At 35.8% G+C, this 19,169-nt stretch overlaps 2 protein-coding genes across 2 annotated transcripts in view; both read right to left on the reverse strand.

The window, feature by feature from the left end:
- LOC109068852 (metabotropic glutamate receptor 2-like) overlaps nt 1-11,657 on the reverse strand; it is a 38,181-nt gene extending 26,524 nt beyond the window's left edge. The window contains exon 1 of the mRNA XM_019085579.2: nt 10,779-11,657. The gene's annotated coding sequence lies outside the window, so the exon portion shown is untranslated. The remainder of the gene's footprint in view (nt 1-10,778) is intronic.
- A 1,803-nt stretch (nt 11,658-13,460) lies between these two features.
- Nucleotides 13,461-19,169, reverse strand: part of LOC109068835 (testis-expressed protein 264-like) — a 57,350-nt gene continuing 51,641 nt past the window's right edge. Inside the window, exon 4 of the mRNA XM_042758702.1 lies at nt 13,461-14,298. Within this exon, the coding sequence (XP_042614636.1) occupies nt 13,988-14,298 (311 nt within the window). The 3' untranslated portion in view covers nt 13,461-13,987. The remainder of the gene's footprint in view (nt 14,299-19,169) is intronic.

The following is a 19,169-nucleotide window of genomic DNA, read 5'->3' on the forward strand; positions in this document are numbered from 1 at the left end:
TCTTCTGAACACTAAACAAGATATTTTGAGGAATGTTGGGGTCAGAACAACACTGGATCCCATGGCCGTTCATTGTATGCACAAACACAGCAACATTTTTCAAAATGTGTTTGAAATGACATCAAGATGACTAAATGGTGACCAAATCTATTTTTTGGGTGAACTATCCCTTTAAGTCTGGTCATTCCTATGATACACATCACACATAGGCTAGATGCTGACGATAATTTGAATAAAAACAATGCCATGTAAATATTTCCTCAGTATTTTACTCTTTTGTTTACCAGATATGAGAAATGTTCAGTTAAAATACTGAAGACGCTGGATTTTCTCATGAGTACCACAACATGTAAATGCTATAAGCCTTCCTGCATTAGTGCAAACAAGTCAACTGATACAAGGCTTTTACAATTGCTTTCCACTAGGAGGAGAGAGATCTGATTTTTACAGATTCAGTCAGACATTCAATTCAAGTCAGTTTCTGAACCCTTAAAATCAGTGTGTCATAATTTACTTTCCATTCCCCTTTTATTGTTAGTTGTGCTTTCAAGAGAAAACACAAAATATAGAGTCCAGCAAGCAATGCAGAAATTATAGTCAATGTGAAATACATTTTTAATGTAAAACAGGATATTCAGCCATAAAACATGCAGGGCATGGTTTTATCTAGAGGGTATTAATTGAATTGTGAAAAGTTGTCTCTATAAGGCAGGTGGCTGGAGAGGACATTTCGAAAAAAATAAAGATCGTTGGTGGCATCAGCCATGAAAGAGATATTTCAGAAGCAGAGCAATTTTTATGTTTTGATAATATATATATATATAGAGAGAGAGAGAGAGAGAGAGAGAGAGAGAGAGAGAGAGAGAGAGAGAGAATATTAAAGGAATAGATCACCCTCATGTTTTTTTTTTTTTTTTATCTGTATGACTTCCTTTCCTATCAGTGGAACACAAAAGAAGATGTTAAGCAGAATGTCCAAGCTGCTCTGTTCCATAATGAAAGTGAGTAGTGACCAAGAAATAATTACTTAAATGTCAATATATCAAATTGCTTCCTAGAACCTGGAATAGAGCACATGAGTTGTATGGATCACATTTATGATATTGTTAGGTGCTTTTTTTTTATATATAAAAAAAAAAAAAAAAAAAAAAAACTTTTTTGGTCCCCATTTCTTTGTGAAGAGTGAATATTATTCAAAACGTCTTTTTTTGTGTGTTCCACAGAAGAATTCAAGCACACATGAAGGTAATGACAAAATGTAATTTGTGGATAAACTATTCCTTTAAGAAAGTAAAATGGATTGATTTCATGTTGACTTTTTAACTGTGTTCTTCATTTACCTCCACTTACAGAGATGTCTGCATATTTACAATAGAGATACACCAGTTCTCTGTAACCACCATGTAACTGCGCCGAAGTGGAATATTACATATACATTTATTCAAATTATGTAAATACATGGCAATTAAAGACCCATAAATTTGTCTGAATATCCAGTCCAATTTCCCCCCAACTCTCTCTACTCTCTGCTCTTTCTACACTATTGCTTGTATCTTTCACTTCACCAGATGGCCTCTTCAATTGGATGCTGCTGCTTTTGCCAGTCTTCAAAACTGCTCCAGCCACGCAGTGTAAATACGCAGGGGAACTGAGAGATGCTGGCAGAGTGAGGAGGGAAAGACAGAACGCGAATAAGAGAGAGGAAGGAATGAGCTACATTAATGAGAAGGAGGATCCTCACAGTGTTAATCCATTTCAGTATTTTCAATTTCATGCTGGCAAAAAGAGCAGCATGAATATGGTAATAGCACATCTAGGAGAGAGGTCATCTTTATGTAACCGCAGGGCCGAGGGAGGAAAAGTTAAGAGAGGAATTCCATACAAGGGCTCTTCTGCACTGATTAGAGAGGAGAAACTATGTAAATGAATTTCAGGCCACATTTTAGATGACAAAAAGGACATTTCCAGGAAAGCAGGCCATGTATGCTACTGCACACTTTTATACCAATCCAAGAATCCCTCTCGGCGATAACCTGTTCTTTTGTGACCAACCTGTTGCTTTATTTAAAGTGGTCCACATCACTCATCAGTTAAACTGTAAATCATCGCCGTCAAATTCCAAATGCTCAATTTAAATTTCCATTTGCCACAGTTAGTCATGTGATAAATGCACATTACACACTCATAAGAAAAAGAAAGCTTCTCCGCTACATTTGGGCCACTGCTGTACCAAGTCCGTCCTGGCAGTGATAAAGCTGAAAACAATAAACTGACAGAATTACAACTTCAATTTCTGCTGGATCGACAAGCTAACAAATGTCTTTTTATTTGTAGCTCTAAACCATAAATCCAATTCGAACAACTGTGTGTGTGTGTGCAAGTAATGCCACAACCCAGCAGGCATGCTATTTGATAACCATCCAACAAGTTGGTGGCTGCTGTCCAAATGGGGTTTTAAACACCTTACTCAGGGCCCTTTGAGCAGCCACATCATCAACCACCATTTGAAGGGGAATTACAATCAAGTGTGTACAAATGCTCACTCCAAGGGGCCAAAATGGCAGTTATGACTAGACAGATAAGGCTAAATGCACTGAGCGCTTTCTGGAAATCAGACCAGGAAACAATCCAATGATTCTCTTCACAGATAATATATCTATCTTTAAATTAAATATTTTTTATTAAACAATAATTCTGCCCTAAAAAGGGAAAAGACCTTCAATTTGTACAGCCAAATTTATTATAGGTAGGGCAATAGAAATCTGGCAATTAGATGTTTTAGTAATCTTGAGCTCAAACTTGATTTGCACCCCTATTTTGAAGTTACTGTACTCTGCCTTTGCAATGTCTGCAAAAAGTGAGAAGTCACACCAAAGCAAAAGGCATTAACTTTCACATTATATACAATATTTGGTTCCTGATCACATTCACAAAATCATTACGGTAACACCTGTATAAAATCTAGTGATCATGGGCTATCTCACAGGTTATAACATAGTAATGTGACTGTATTAATTGTTTTTCTGACCGTAACAACCAGATAAAAAGTTAAATGTGAGTGGATACTGTTTTGCAACCAATGTATTTGCAATGTTTAATAACGTAATAGGATGCAAGACATAGCCTAATTGCATCGAATTAAATAAAAATAGCCTAGCCTAAAAGGATGACTTGTGAATTGATGTGAACGCCAGTAAGTAGGAATAACGGTCAGAATGCTTGTGGATTAAACATATCTGAGGATGTTTATTGCCATGGATTTTATCGGGTTACAAGAACAGGTAGGATATGGATTTATTGTGAACTGTTACTGATTTTATGTGTGATCATGTTGCATGCTATGCTGTCACGGCATTCAAGTCCACACTCGTGCAACTAGAAGTGGGCATTACTATCTGCATTATTAAAAGAAAAAAAAAACACCTTTAAAGATTATTTACGATTGCTGCCAAGTTATCTAGTCTTGCTTGTTTACAGTGCTTTGTTATATGGAACAGTTAGATTGCAATCTATCTAATTAATTTGTCTAATAAGGTGCTTCAGAGACAGATATATCAAAGTACACAGGTTACACCATAATTTAAACATGGCAGGTTTTAATGGGCAGTAAAACATAGGCAGAATACCGTATAACCCCAGGCCAGCCGGCAACTTCATACAGACTCACAGCTAAACATAGGCAGAATACCGTATAACCCCAGGCCGGCACAGTAACTTCATACTGACTCACGGCTAAACATAGGCAGAGTACCGTAACTCCATTTGAGCATTCAAAAATAAAGTCAAAGAGCGGTAACTGGTGTTAAACAGTTTTCTGCTTTGGTTTCTCCTTGGCTTTTCAAGTTACTGTTAAGACAACCCAATATTTTCTCGAAAAAATAACTAATTTTTCACCAAAAATAAAGTTATGGCCTTTTGCCTTATTGCCTTTTCACGGCAATAAAAAAACAGGAGTGTATTCAAATTTGCATATTCAGTACAACAGTATTGTCCGAAATAAATAATAAGCCACATACAAATATTTACAAAGATTTAAAAAAATATATATTTTTTTTTACAAATATTTAACATATTTTTCATATTTAATATTTACTCACATTCAAGGCAGGAATGTGCCTTGTAAGAATTTTTTATAGGAAGCAAATAAATAAATAAATTATTACTAACTAAACAAATATTACAAAATATCAAATAACACTGTCCAAGAGTGACACCAGCAGATAATGGAATAATGGCCTCTTCTTATATTCACTGACTATTATGTTCATATATTGGGTTAAGCGGGAATCAATTGGAGTTATCAACTCATTTACCTAGTCCCTCAGTCCGACATAACTCTCAGTTATTGCAAAGTCCACAGAAACTAAAAGCTTATGAGGAAGCCAATTTCAAATGGTAAGGACCAAGAAAAAGAAGACTACTAGTAATAATAATAGCGCTTAATCAGATTAGATGCCATATTGAATTTAACATGGATGAAAATGAGGCTGTGAGTGACAGATTTACAGTTTAACAATGGCACACACTGTATAAAGGTCCTAGATTATGTAATTTTTTTTTTACTTTCACAACTGTTTTATGGAGTTTTCTGAATCGCCTAAAATGTCTGGAATTTGGCTTTTGCTTTCTAGAGTCGTCATTCATTGTGTGTGTTGTCGTATTAAAGCCCTGCGTGACTGTTTTTCTTAATCCCACTCCCACTGAAATTCTGACCATTATCGCATGCTCCCGTGATATATGTGTCCAGTCCAGCAAACATTCGAATACTGCATATAATTATCGTGCATCAGGGAGCAGCAATCAATATGCGGAGTGTTTAAATCTCTTTTGAATGAGCACTGTGAGCTGTTCATTTTCACTTTCGATTTTGCGATCACGTGTGCTCTGTGTAAAGGAAGATCAGATATTTGTCAATGAGCTCAGGATCTGTTAAGCAGCAATTCCTCCAGCATGGTCTGTCAGCCATCTCTCCTCTCAACCCGTGATAAGTTGAATCTTCTCCTGCTGCTCGTGTTGGATGTACTGTAGGACTGTCAAGTCCACGGCTACTTTTAATCTGTTGCCATGGGTTGATTTTCCCCCGTGGATTAAAGGTTTGAAATATTGCATAAATTCATTTTGCATTCTACCCATGTTAATACTGTGCCGTTAAGTTTTGTGAAGGAGGGCCACTGGAAGGAAGCTTTTTAACTGTGTTTATGATCAATATGCATAACAGTGACTGTAAAATATGTATTTTAGGTATGGAAATAACATATTTAGAGTTTTGATATTTGGGATATGGGCATTACACTACTTTGGGCGCTACTTTGGGCACTACTTTAACCACCAACCAACCACACCCCCGTCCCAATCTGCCCGCACGCACCCACTGACCTCTTTTTGGAAAACTAAAATATGGTCACCCTATGTTAAACAACACTGAACACACTGTACTGCTATCCCTCACAGCCTCGATTTCAATAAATGCTGAATTTTCATTTCTGGATGAACCTTGTTGTTACATTTGGCTGTTTGAATGAGAGAAAGTTTCAAGGACAATAACTGACTTTAAAACATGTTAAAATACTTCTGAATAAACCCTTTTTCATCTCAAAATATTGTCACAGTGGGACTAAAAAGGGCTGCAGTGCAACTTGAGATGATTTATGATATCTGACAATATAACAATAATACAACATACTTTACCAGTTCTCCTTTAAAGCTTTAGAAGGTAAATATTAGTTTAAAAGAGAATCAGCCTACTGACCTTTTCACATGAGGTGCTTATTATCAGATCATAGTAAAAGACAACTAATGATGTGCATCCAGTGCAGTGTGGAGATGACAGGAAACCGCAATTAAAACACTGTCAATCAAATTCCACACACTTCAAACCTGTGAAATCAACTGCAGAAAAGATCAAGAGATTGCTTAGTTGCAAAATTGGATTTTCACTCAAATTTGTAGCTTTATGTGTTTGCATGCGTGTGTGTGTGTGTGTGTGTGTGTGTGTGTGTGTGGTGTGTGTGTGTGTGTGTGTGTGTGTGTGTGTGTGTGTGTGTGTGTGTGTGTGTGTGTGTGTGTGTGTGTATATATATATATATGTATGTATATATATATGCAACTGAGCAACCTCTTCATCTTCTCCGCAGCTGATTTCAAAATATATTGTATATATGCTTCTTTCTTTTTCTCTCACTCTCTCTAATTACTGTCTGTAGTGTCGTTTACAAACACAAGGACATAAGGAAAGCTTCTTCTTTGTATTCTATATGGTCTCTTCCCTCATTCTGTAAACCTGTTCATTATTCATGCCGAGTCACTGGAGACCCATGAGCTGCTGCATACAGGGTTTCCCTTCTGCCTTTAAACACTTTAATGCAACCCTAATACATCACATTATGTATTTATCTGACACATACTCTCAGGAGTGTGAGTGAACACACATATGGTCATTTCTCCCTGATGGAAAAAGTACACACCACAGACCCACTGGGATGAAACCCCACTACATGTCCGCCTTTGGTTCTAAGTATTTGCATTTGTTTTAGTTTTCCCCGCTTTCTCTCAGAAATACACAAATATATACACACGTGCCCTATTGCACAGATGCACAAAAGACACACAGATCCTCCTGTCTCTTTGCACGTATCTCTCCTGGCATCTGCACGGTCGCAGAATTTCTCTGTAAGTCTTTTACCAGATGCTTGACAAGAAACACACACCATCTGCTTCTGAATGTGCCTGATGCATTCCAGACAATCTTAGGATTACCTCAGACTGCCTCGGACTGCCATAGTGAAAATGTAGACATTTATTGTTCACAACACTTTTACTGCAAAAGTTCAGTTGACAGATTGGTGACATTAAAAAGCTGCTATAATGGTATATGTTGTACGTAAATGGCATTGCACTTATCAAAAATCATTGATTCAACATTGAATTAATGTTAAATCGATCGTTGCTATTTGGGATAAGTTAAATATCATAAGAATGCACCATTAACCATACTGTGAAGAAGAAGTGGGTTATATTCATCATTCAGTTCTCACTTTGTCCGCAAAGTTTAGCTAATAAAACCAAACTTTATTACGCTATTAAGCCATAAGAGTGAATTAAGCTGCCTCATTTCATACAACAATCATTTAATCTGTTAATCATGTAGTAGTTTAATAAAATGATCTGTGATTATCAGGAATGAAGATGTGATAAGATACAGTATCTGTTTAATGAAAACACTCATTCAACTGTCAAGCCCATTGTCTTCTAGTGAAATTAATTCTGTCATCATTTATTCACCCTCATGTTGTTCCAAAACACTAAGATATTTCTCAAAATATCTTCTTTTTCAATTCCACAGAACAAAGAAACCATAGACAATTGAAACTACATGAGGGTAAGAAAGAGAATATCCAAACTCTTCACAGAAAGGTCTCCCAGCCCAGACAGGACTCAAAGAGGAGACCTTCTTGTTGTGAGGTGACAATACTCCCATTAAGCCACTGTGACACCCACTTTACACCTCCATTACTTTTACTATCTTTGTTGCTGTAACCTATCAATCACTCTCGTAGCAGATTAATCTCACAAGAGGTTAATCTATTTTTCGCCTAAGACACTTGTCAGCATCTGTGACTTATCCCACCACCGTAAATTCTTCACCAAAAATGCTTGTTGTCCAGACTAAAAAGTCATTAGTTGAACTCTGTGTTAGCAATTTTGAGTTTTATTGTTGATCAATTTTCAATGCGGCTGTGTTACTCGCAGATAAGGACTTTTACATGCCATGGCGGTGATAACAAAGCTTTGCTGTGCTCAAAAAGGCATTTCCACTTTGCTGGATCACTGAGACCAGAAGGATTGGCTTTTATTTATCTCTCTCTCTAACTCCTTCATTTCTTTTTTGCTCCATTTCAGATTTAAACAATTCAGAAATTCTTATAATAGAAGCAAAATAAATGCAATTGGTATTAATCAGTAAATAAAAAAAAAATCAAACATATTTATCCACCCATTCAATATATACATGTATGTATGTATGTGTATATATATATATATATATATATATATATATATATATATGTGTGTGTATGTATGTATGTATGTATGTATGTATGTATATATATATATGTATATATATGTAACTAATAACATCCAAGTGAAAGATATAACAACAACATGTAAGAAAAAGAAAAAAAAAACTATCAACTGTGATCAGCTGTGGTCATTTTGATTAGCTCAGCATGAAAAGAGCTTTCCTGGAACATTTCAATCCTTGGTAGTGCAACTGAAGCAAACAATCAACTATGGGTGGCAAGGCACTGTCAAAAGATCTCCGGGATAAACTTGTGGACAGGCACAAGTCAGGAGATGGATACAAAAAAAAATCTCAAAGACTTGCCTAGAAGCACAATGAAGTCTATTATTAAGAAGTGGAAGGTATTTGATACAACACACCGGGATCCTCCCTGGATCAGAACATGTCTCCAAACTGGACGAAAGAGCCAGGATGAAACTGGTCAGAGAGACTTACAAGGCCTACAGCAACTCTGAAGCAGTGCCACATGCAGTCACGACTGAGCTTTGCCAAAACACACCTTGAATATTCTGAGGCAGATGAGACTTAAATTGAATTATTTGGCCTCAACACCAAACAAAATATCTGGTGGAAATCCAATACAGCTCACCATCCAAATAACAGCATTCCTATAGTAAAGCATGGAGGTGGTGATATCCTGCTATGGGTGTGTTTCTCTACAGCAGCTACCGGAGCACTTGTCAGGATAGAAGGAAAAATGTATGGGGCAAAATACTGTCAAATTGTTGAGGAAATTCTGCTGCCCTCTAACAGAAAGTTGTCAACTGGAAGAAGGTTTACCTTCCAACATAACAATGATCCAAAGCACACAGCAATACTGACCACAGTGATTGAAGGATAAAAAGGTCCTTACATGACCTAGTCAGAGCCCAGACTAAAACCCCACTGAAAATCTGTGGAATGACTTGAAGACTGCAGTCCACAAACAGTAGCAGTCACCATAAAATTTAACTGAACTTGAGCAGTTCTGCAAAGAAGAGTGGGCAAATATTGCAAAGTCTGTATGCAAAGTTAGTAGAGACAAATCCCAACAGACTAAAGGCTGTAATTAATAGAAAAGTTGGTTCAACAAATATCATTTTTCCAACTCAGTGATTCAGATTTTTTGTTTGTTTGTTAATTTTTGTTTACTTTTTTTCCTGACATAGTGTTATATCTTTCACTTGGATGTTATAGATAGATAGATAGATAGATAGATAGATAGATAGATAGATAGATAGATAGATAGATAGATAGATAGATAGATAGATAGATAGATAGATAGATAGATAGATAGATAGATAGATAGATAGAGTCTGTAAGAGTGTGAGTGTGTGAGTTTTGTGTTTCTGCCCTTGCCATTCCCGCACAAGGTTGTAATTCATAAATGTGATCTAACAAAGATAAAATGCAAATTTTGACCATATATGCTGTCTATATTGCTTGTAATTGGGATGAAGTCTGCTCAGTATTTTAACATATAATTTTTGATTGTTGAATTAAAAACCCAAAACTGCAGCAGGTCCACCAGACCCACGAACACTGGCTGAGTAACAAAAATATGAACACCACACAAGGGTTAATATATTCATTTTTTAATTCAATGCATAAATAGCGGCGAAAAAATAAATCAATGATAATGTTGATATTAACTCCCGTATGATGTCATTTTAGGAGGTCAAACCTTGACATTGTGATATAAGGCTGATATAGCCTGATATGACCATGATTTTAAACAATTTCAGAGAGGCAGCAATCAAAACCCAGGGCATGAACTAACACTGTCAGCTATTATTGTGATTCGAGAGAAAGGTTTGACTTGAATGGGGCACATACAGCCACAATAAAATAAATAAAGAAAAGATAAAGAAAAACAAATTTCCATACCACAGACTGCAAAATGATGACGTTTACGGATAAAATGCATATTCTAAAGGCAATAGTCTTCTGTCTGATTTTGTCTTCTGTCTCACATGTACAACTGAATAAGAAACATTGCATTATACGCTTAACTTTATGATTCATTGTATATAATTGATAATAGTGTCTTAATTCTAAATCAAATGCAAATTATTATAAAGCAACACGTTAGAAATCTGTAAGACTTCATAATACGACTCACGAAGTTTCAGGGTGGTGTAAAAAGTCGACAAGCTTTGAAATTAAGCCGTAAGCGTATTTAAAGTCGTTTTGATTCGACAGGTAAACCGTCAACAAACTTGTGATATGTTAATCTGAAGCTGATTAAATACATCCACTGCTTTTTCACGTCACAAACTGTTGAACATACACGCAACAAGCCATGACTTTTACAGAAATGAAGTTGGAGTAGTGGGAACACGCTTTCTATACATCCAGAGATGCGTTTCCAGACACACCCCGGAGCGGAGCAGGAGTGTTTTGCTATTCAAAGCGATATGTGATGAGATGTTACCTGTGTGATTGCTCATCTAATGTGACGCTTGTGTTGCATTTTTGAAAACGTCTCAAACCGAAAGACTTGTGCAAATGAAAAACAATGCAATGCTCTTTTATTTTAAATAGGACATTTGTTGTTGTTATTTCTTTATCGTGTCAGGTGTCAAAATGCAATTCATCTTTTTAACCCTTAACAACGCTAAGTTCATTCCTGTCTGTTTTTGTCGAACTAACCGATCTCCAGAAATCACATATGAGAAATTTAGATCAATAGATAAGAATCAGACGAAAACCATCTTACCTGACCTGTCCAGTTCACCTCTCATCGACAGATTCCTGGCGGATCTACTAAGACATCCGGTTAAAAGTCGATTCTCTTCGTATCCTTGCTGACAGTTTCGTATTACTCTAATGTTGCATTTAAAACATATGGCTGAATTCCAGCAGTGGAATCCAGGTTTCAATCAGCGGGTGAAGTTTGCGTTGAGCGCGCGCCTGGAACTGTCCGTGGTGCTGAAAATGCGTCGCGGGCGTCATTGGATTCCTTGAGATTTTTTATTTATTTATTTTTTTTTAACTCCCTCACTGAATTACTTAAAAACACTAAAAAAATACTCGCTACACAACTTTTCTGAGTATTACAGAGCGTTAAAGAAATGCATTTGAAGTGTCATAGCATAAGCTGTTGCAATGCCAAATTGACGACTCTAAGAGCGCGCGTGTGTGCTCTGATAGGATTACATTTGCACTGATTTGATGTCTAACGCTGAAACGGTGAGCTCAAAATATTAACTGGATTCCTCCAACTGAAAAACAACACGAAAGTGGACATGTATGGTAGATGTGTTTCCAGTTCACCGATCACTGGCACAAAAACATTTATCTATCCAGTAACAGAAACGATCACATATCGTGATCTGTCGAGATAACTATGCTGACAACAACTTGACTCAGTCTGTTCTTACTGCTCCGCGAGACACAGAATACGTAAATACGCCGAAAGACGTCAGATTGTGTCGATTATTTTAATTGGCCAGGCCAGTTTGCGACGGCTATGTATTAAGTTTGGCTTGTCAGAATCACACATCATGAGATCAATGTCCCATTTCAGGTCGATAGACAAGTTTCAACATAACACGAGTGGAAAGCGCGCGCGAGGTCACGAGCTCCCCTGAGAATTTTCTCAAACTGAACAGTTTGTTTGTTGACCCTATACAGATTGAGCCAGTCACATCCCATCTTTGCTTATCAACGTTTTAGAACTTGCGAGAGACTATATGCTTGCGAAATCACCAACGTCTTGAAAATAATAATAAAAAAGATTACTTACATGTGGCTTAGTCCTCGATAGATCCTAAACACGTTGCATTGTAAGTGACAGTTAGTAAATAATAAATTGATATACAATAGAACATACTGTGCAGTGAGCAAAGTCAGACCATTTAAAGAGGAAAGAGTTGACCTATAAATGAAAGTTCAGTTATTTACTCACCATCATGTTGCTCCGAACCCCAATGCGTTTCTTTCTTCTGTGGAACAGGAAAGTAGATGCCAGGCAGAAGTGTTAGGGACTGACAGCCTCAGTCACCATTCAGTTTCATGGCTTCTTTATTTATACAATATATGTGAACAGTGACTGAAGCTGTCATTCTACCTAACATATTGGAAAATGACAGGGACTCAGTACTCTTTTGAATTTAAAAACTAACCAAACTCAAATTAAACAATATCATACAGGTAATACTGCTACTGTACGGTGTATAAGTATAAATAAGATTCAGCCTCATGCTGTTGTTCATTACAACTGCACTATTACAAGGTCAAAAAAAACATAACAATGCTCCTCCTTTTCTGCGCTTCACTAAGCTCACAGCAATCCTGTGACAAAGTGTTCAGAAGATAGAGAACCCGCAGGAGACTTAGGATAAGACACTTGTATTGATCTGTATTGTCCATGGCAAACACATCGTCTAAACAGATGTAACATCATCTAATACAACTGTTCAAAAGGTTGGGATCAATGAGTTTTTTTATATATATATTTTTCATTATTTTTTGAAAGAAAGAAAAAGAGAGACATTAATACTTTAATGACATTTGCAATGTTGCAAACAATTTTTTTAAAAATAAATGCTGTTCTTTGAACTTTCTATTCATTAAAGAATAAAAAAATACATATACTATGATTTTTTTTTCTTTTTTTTTTTGAGCACCAGATAAGTATATAATTATAATATAATAATTTCTGAAGGATTATGTGACACTGAAGACTCGAGTAATGGCTGCAGAAAATTCAGCTTTCACTCTCTCTCTCTCTTTAGATATATATATATATATATATATATATATATATATATATATATATATATATATATATATATATACTAAAACAGAAAACAGTTTTTTAAATTGTTATAATACTATATATTATAATTATAATAATATAATATATTCCCAATATTACTGTTTTTACTTTACTTTTTGATCAAATAAATGCAGCATTGGTGAGCCTAAGAGACCTCTTTTAAAATCATTAAAAAAAAAAATCTTACAGATCACAAACGTTTGAATATATTTTCACATCTTTGTTCTGTAAGAAGGTTGCAGTATCTGTTAAAATGAACATACTTTATACTTTCTTTCAGAATCACAATGTAAAAGACCAAAAGACTGCTGAACATGAGCAATTGTCAGTATCAAAAGATGAAATAGCAGTATGATACAACTGATATTCTAACATTCTTATACAGTAAGAAAAATATAATCCAAAACAATGTTCCTCATGCTGTTTCTCTCCTAATTAGGTTATGAAGAATGAAAGGAAAATAGAAAACAAACATGGGGAAAAAAGAGAAAATATACTGATTTACTTGAATATTTCCTGTATACTTCATGTCTTTCATGTTTCCCAAAAAAAAAAAAAAAAAAAAAAAAATCAATTACATGCAGGGGGCACAAAAATAGTCAAATTAACACACTCCAATCATTAACAACATGTACTTTTTATTCTCACTCTTTTTCAGTTCTATTCTACAACAAAAGACAGCATTTGGAATGAATTATTCATGTTTTGAAGCAAACACTACTGAATACTTCAGCTGTAGATCATGTTAATGAAATAAAAGTAAGCTCCATTTAGTTGCATTAATAATGTTTTTCAGATTGTGCCTGATTTACTTGCTGCCTGAATGTTGTTCATGATTACCGTGGGAAGACAGACAATAGAGAAAGCAACATATACAATTTGTTTTCTCAGAAATAAATACAAAGCCGAAGAATAATGTACATTTCATTAAGTCTTTAATAGAAGGTTCTGAAAGAGATAATTGCTTGTTTGCTGATAACAAAAAAGTAACTAAAGTATTTAGGGATGTTAATTTCAAAGGCTTAGAAGAAAAAAGCCTTTGATGATTTCAAAGACACAGACAAACTTTCTCCCTCTCACACATGCACCCACACTCACATATGCACTCATCATTCACCCACATTCCCTCTAATCTGCTTTATCCTTCATTCCTCTCGGTTCCCGATTGTTTCTCCCATCACAGGCTTCTGCTGTCCATTATGGTCTTCCTCCTCCACTTCGTTTTTCTTCTCCTCCTTCTCCTCTTCCACTTCCATGTCCAGCTCTTCAAAGGAAGAGCCACTGCCAACAGACTCACTGGATCCCTTGCCCCCTTGGTCCCCATCCTCACTTTGACCCTCTTCCTCACCCAGGCTCGGCTGAGAGCTCTCCATCAATGGGACTGAGGCCTCTACCATGTCCCTGCTTTCTTCAACCACTTCCTGGATCACTGGGCTCGACTTTTGCTCTGGCTCACCTGTAACAAAGTATATTAACAGGTTTTAGTCCATCAATGTCTTGTGAAGTAAAAAAAAACTCCATGTTTGTAAGAAAGAAATCCATCATTAACCCACTGGGGCCGACTAACACGGATACACGTCTTGTGGCATCTTCTCCTAATAACATCAAGAAGAACTTAAATTACACTTTCAGTTTTGATCGTACAGATAAGAGCAATACATCAATCTGTAAAGTGTCTACTTTTATTTGTATACACAGAACAACAACAAAACTGAGCAAGTCTTAGCGAAAACAAATATTCTTTGATAAAGTAATCCATATGAAAACAATGCGATATCCCGTCTTTCACGTGTCCCTTCATTATATCTAATGCGACCACGCCCACGCGCCGAGCGCGCTATAGATATTATAATAGTCTACGTGAAGCTCGCGGTGGGAAAATGCCCATACAGCCCATACAAACAGCCAGACCTTTCTTCAAGTATTTTAAATGTTACTGTTCGCTTCGCGCTGAGAGGAATACGATAATTCACCTCAAGAAGACATGCTGAGAGGAATAAGCTTTGGATTACCTCAGAAAAAAGAATGAAGCGGCTTGATCCAATAAGTCTTTTTTTATTATTATTAATCTACTTGTATTAGTTTTTACATGGCGTGTACACATTTTACTAGTTAGACTTTTTCCAAACTATAATTCCTGACTAAATGTATAATCAAGTGAAACATTATGAAGTTTCATTCACATCATCTAAATGTTTCACGATGCCAGGATGTTTTTTTTGTTTTGTTTTGTTTTGGTTTGGTTTTTTATGTTCCATAACATAGACAGCAATACGATATAAGCTTCTGTTCATGAATATCTGCTCTGGTGTAAATATTTTGAATGTGTTATACCCCGTCATTGGTATTTGCGAAGGTCTGGTATAAGTGTATCAAGTAAGCTGTAGCCTAAATATCACTGATAATAAATGTGCTATTTGGTAAGTGTTTTAACTTCTAACCATAGCTAGCCAAAATGCCAGCCCATAGTCCATAGTAACACTTCTTCCAGTGAAAATCCATTGCCCTTTTGTCCATCAAAATCTATCCACATGTTTGTTAAGAACCATTTTGGACTGTTTTGTTTTTTTGGTTGTAAACCTCCCAATTCCGAGGAGGTGTCTTTTTCACTGGAGAAAGCAGTATTATAATAAAAGACTCCTGTTATATCTGGAAATAACCGTTTAAATTAAAAACTTCTAAATGATGAATTTTTTACTAAATCAGAGCTTTACACTTCACAAGACATTAACTGATGGACTGGAGTCGTGTGGATTACTTTGATGTTTCTATCAGCTGTTAGGAGTCATTTTGATGGCACCCATTCACTGAAGAGGATCCATTGGTGAGCAAGTGATGAAATGCTAAATTTCTCCAAATCAGTCCCGATGAAAAAAACTCATCTACATCTTGTATGGCCTGAGGATGAATACATTTTCAGGAATTTTTCATTTTTGGGTTTACTATTCCTTTAACATCCATAGAAACCTTCCATTGCACAAAAGGCTCCTTATAGGTTCAGCTGCAGATTATAAAAATATTTTTCATACTAAGAAAAAAAGTGGATCTTTTAAGAACTGTTTAATTAAAAGGTTCTTTGGGGAAACAAAAATGGTTCCTTCATGACACTGCTGTGAAAACCAACTCTTGGAATTTTTAATAGTGTAAATTATTATTAAAAATAAGCTAAGAAAAGTTTAAAACTTAGATTATAAAATAAAAAAAAAGAAAAGAAAAGGAAAATGGCAGTCCTGCTGTTACCACTGATAGCCTTTGGGGATCCTTTAAAGGCATTTCAGCACCAGAGGTTTACAGTCATTTACTAACAGCAGTATAATTGCAAGAAGCTGTTCTGTTTTCGTGACACACACCAGGTGAGAATTATAATTGCCAAAAAGCTTAATATGAGCTAAAACAACACCCAAAGGCTGTGTTTGAGCCAAATTAAAAAATGCCTCCAAAGAGATTTCAAATATTTAACTCCGAATAAAAGGCGAGACATCAGTAAACTGGTGCGATTCTTTTTTTTTTTGACCTCTCATCCCTCCCTGCCAGGGGGCAGGGTTGATTACTAAAAGAGGAATAGAAGTTTTATGAATCGAGTTTAGTGGTCATTACACAAACATACTAAACATGACAAAGACCCAAAGCAGCTGTTAACATGTTAAGTGCTTTAACTAGTTATATAATTATGGCTGCATATAGATTAAATCATTTAAAAAAATTTAATTAATTAAACAAAATGCTAAATTGATTGGATTTATCAATAGTTGCTGAAAAAGACCCCAAATGAAGGCACTACATTAATGTGGCAGACAAATAAAGAACTGAATAGACATTACAAAGCAGCTTTACAAGTCAACAAATTGATTATTTTTGTTCTGTGAAAACCGGAAGAAGGGTAACTTAAAAATAGACAAATAATTAAACTGGATTGAGTCAGAAATGGCCATGATCTCTTTGTAAAGTGTAAGTGTAATTTAAGAGGGTCATGACTACAATCCTTTGCTATAAATATTATTTTAATATTTTTAATGTGAAAATATAGGGGGTGTGTATCAATGTGGGTGTGGATGTGTGTGGGGAGGGAGGGGGAGAGGAAGGAAGGAAGAAAGAGAATGAGAGAAACTATCTACATTGTGAGTCTAAAACAAGCTATTTAAAACTTCTCATTAGGCCTAATTTCTTTTAGGACAGCAGTGAATTTGACCTCTTGTCCCTCCCTGCCAGTATTGTTTTAGATTGAAAGGAAAGCCCCTTCTCTCATCTAGCTCATCTCAACATATTAGATATGGCATCTCAATTAAGCACTCAGCTGATTGTGAAGATCCACAGGCAGAAAAGAGAAGCAGTGAGGGGAAGACCTTTTCAAACCCCATTAGGTGCCACAACACACCTTATATTTGCACACCACATAAATATGCTTAAATGTCATTCATTTTACGTAAATACTCACTAAGAAGCCTGAATGAATGGTCTTTTTATAACAGTAATAAACCCCTGGTCAAAGGAAGAGTCTACTCAGATATATGCTAGATATAATGCTAAAATATATAAGATATGTGTATAAGATGACAAAGCTGAATTTTCAGCATCATTACTCCATTCTTCAGTGTCACATGATCCTTCAGATGTCATTCTGTTATTCTAATATACTGATCTGGTGCTCAGTTATTATTGGCGCCAAATTATTAATAATAGTTCTTATCATTGTTGAAAACAAGTTTTTGTTGTTTAATATTTTTGTGGAAACCTTGATACAGTTATTTTTTTCAGGATTCTTTGATGAATAGAAAGTTCTTCGACCAGCATTTATTCTTGCTGAATAAAAAATATTTTTTTTTTTAAATTGAATTTACCCCAAATGTTTGACTTGAACAGGAATCGTTATCAAAACCGTTCATCTAAAACCTACTCGGCAGATGGCAGCTTCCTTTTTAAGTCCAAGTCACCACAGTTCGTTATAACCTCAGCCCGAGTATGTGAAAAACACTTTAACAACCCAAAAGGGCACCGTTCAGATTAGACTGGGCTTTCCGGTCCTGGTGAATTTGCCTGTACTTGTTCTTCATATTATGCACAGTGTACCCTTGGTGCTCTGGAGCACCGTGACACTGGAATTAGCTCTGTTCACAGCTTGGATCACACCCTCTAAAAGATCATTGTCATAACTGAGAATGGTCATTTGGGAGCACAAAGTGATGCTCAGAGGGTTCCTAATTCACCAGCTCTATCCAGTTTTCCTAATCACTTTCCTGGCCCTAATAACTCACCTTATCGTCATTATCGGGTACATTTCTAGACAGATCCCGGCCTGCCTGAGTCACAGAGTGTCAGACCACAGGAGATAGACACAAAAGATTAAATATGCAAAATGAGACACTATGGCCATTAACCATTATAATATGAGCATGGTAATAAATATCACCGTGATATTAAACAAGTCACACTCTGAAAATTAACTTCATGTCTATTCATTGAACACACCATCTTCAGGAGGTCTTAGCAGATCAAACCTACATATACATACATACAGGGGTGTAACGATTCACTCAACTCTTTTTTTTTTTTTAGTAGTAGAATTTGCATCCAGGCTCTCCAAATGGTTTGAAATCTCAACAAAGCTAAAGTATATCTTTCCACGGAAAGCCTCTTTAAATCGCATTTGCCTGAATTAGTTTCTAAATTGGGTCCAGTGGGATTGTTAGCCGAGCTTCAGGATTTTTGTTCTGTAAAATGTTTCAGACGAAGGGGATTCTGAAAGAGGACAGGCCTACGTAATTATAGGTACAGTAAAAGAGAGTGTGTTTTTGAAATTGGAGAAAATTAAATATTCTCTTAGAGGATCCACCAAATGTTTTTATTTATTATGGACTCCAATGATGATATACTTTGAAAAGGGCATAACTCTTCCCCTAAACTATAATTAACAGAGTATCTAAAAGGCCTGTGCATATTGGAGCAGACAACGTAATCAGACACAATGGGCTTACAATGGTGCTAATTATTTCCTTACTGTTAGTAATATTAGAATTCTGATATTGTAATTTTCAATTTTAGAATTTTTATTTAATTTTTTTATTTTGTGTGTGTGTTCAGGGGGGTGGGATGTAATGTAAAATCAAGAAGAGCATTGTTCACTTTTTGTGAAATTGTTCAATTTTGTTCTTCCTTCAATAATATATATATATATGTACACACAGTGGGTATGGAAAGTATTCAGACCCCCTTAAATTTTTCACTCTTTGTTATATTGCAGCCATTTGCTAAAATCAATTAAGTTAATTTTTTTTCCTCATTAATGTACACACAGCACCCCATATTGACAGAAAAACACAGAATTGTTGA

The sequence above is a fragment of the Cyprinus carpio genome, chromosome A6, assembly GCF_018340385.1.
Source record: "Cyprinus carpio isolate SPL01 chromosome A6, ASM1834038v1, whole genome shotgun sequence".
Taxonomy (NCBI): Eukaryota; Metazoa; Chordata; class Actinopteri; order Cypriniformes; family Cyprinidae; genus Cyprinus; species Cyprinus carpio.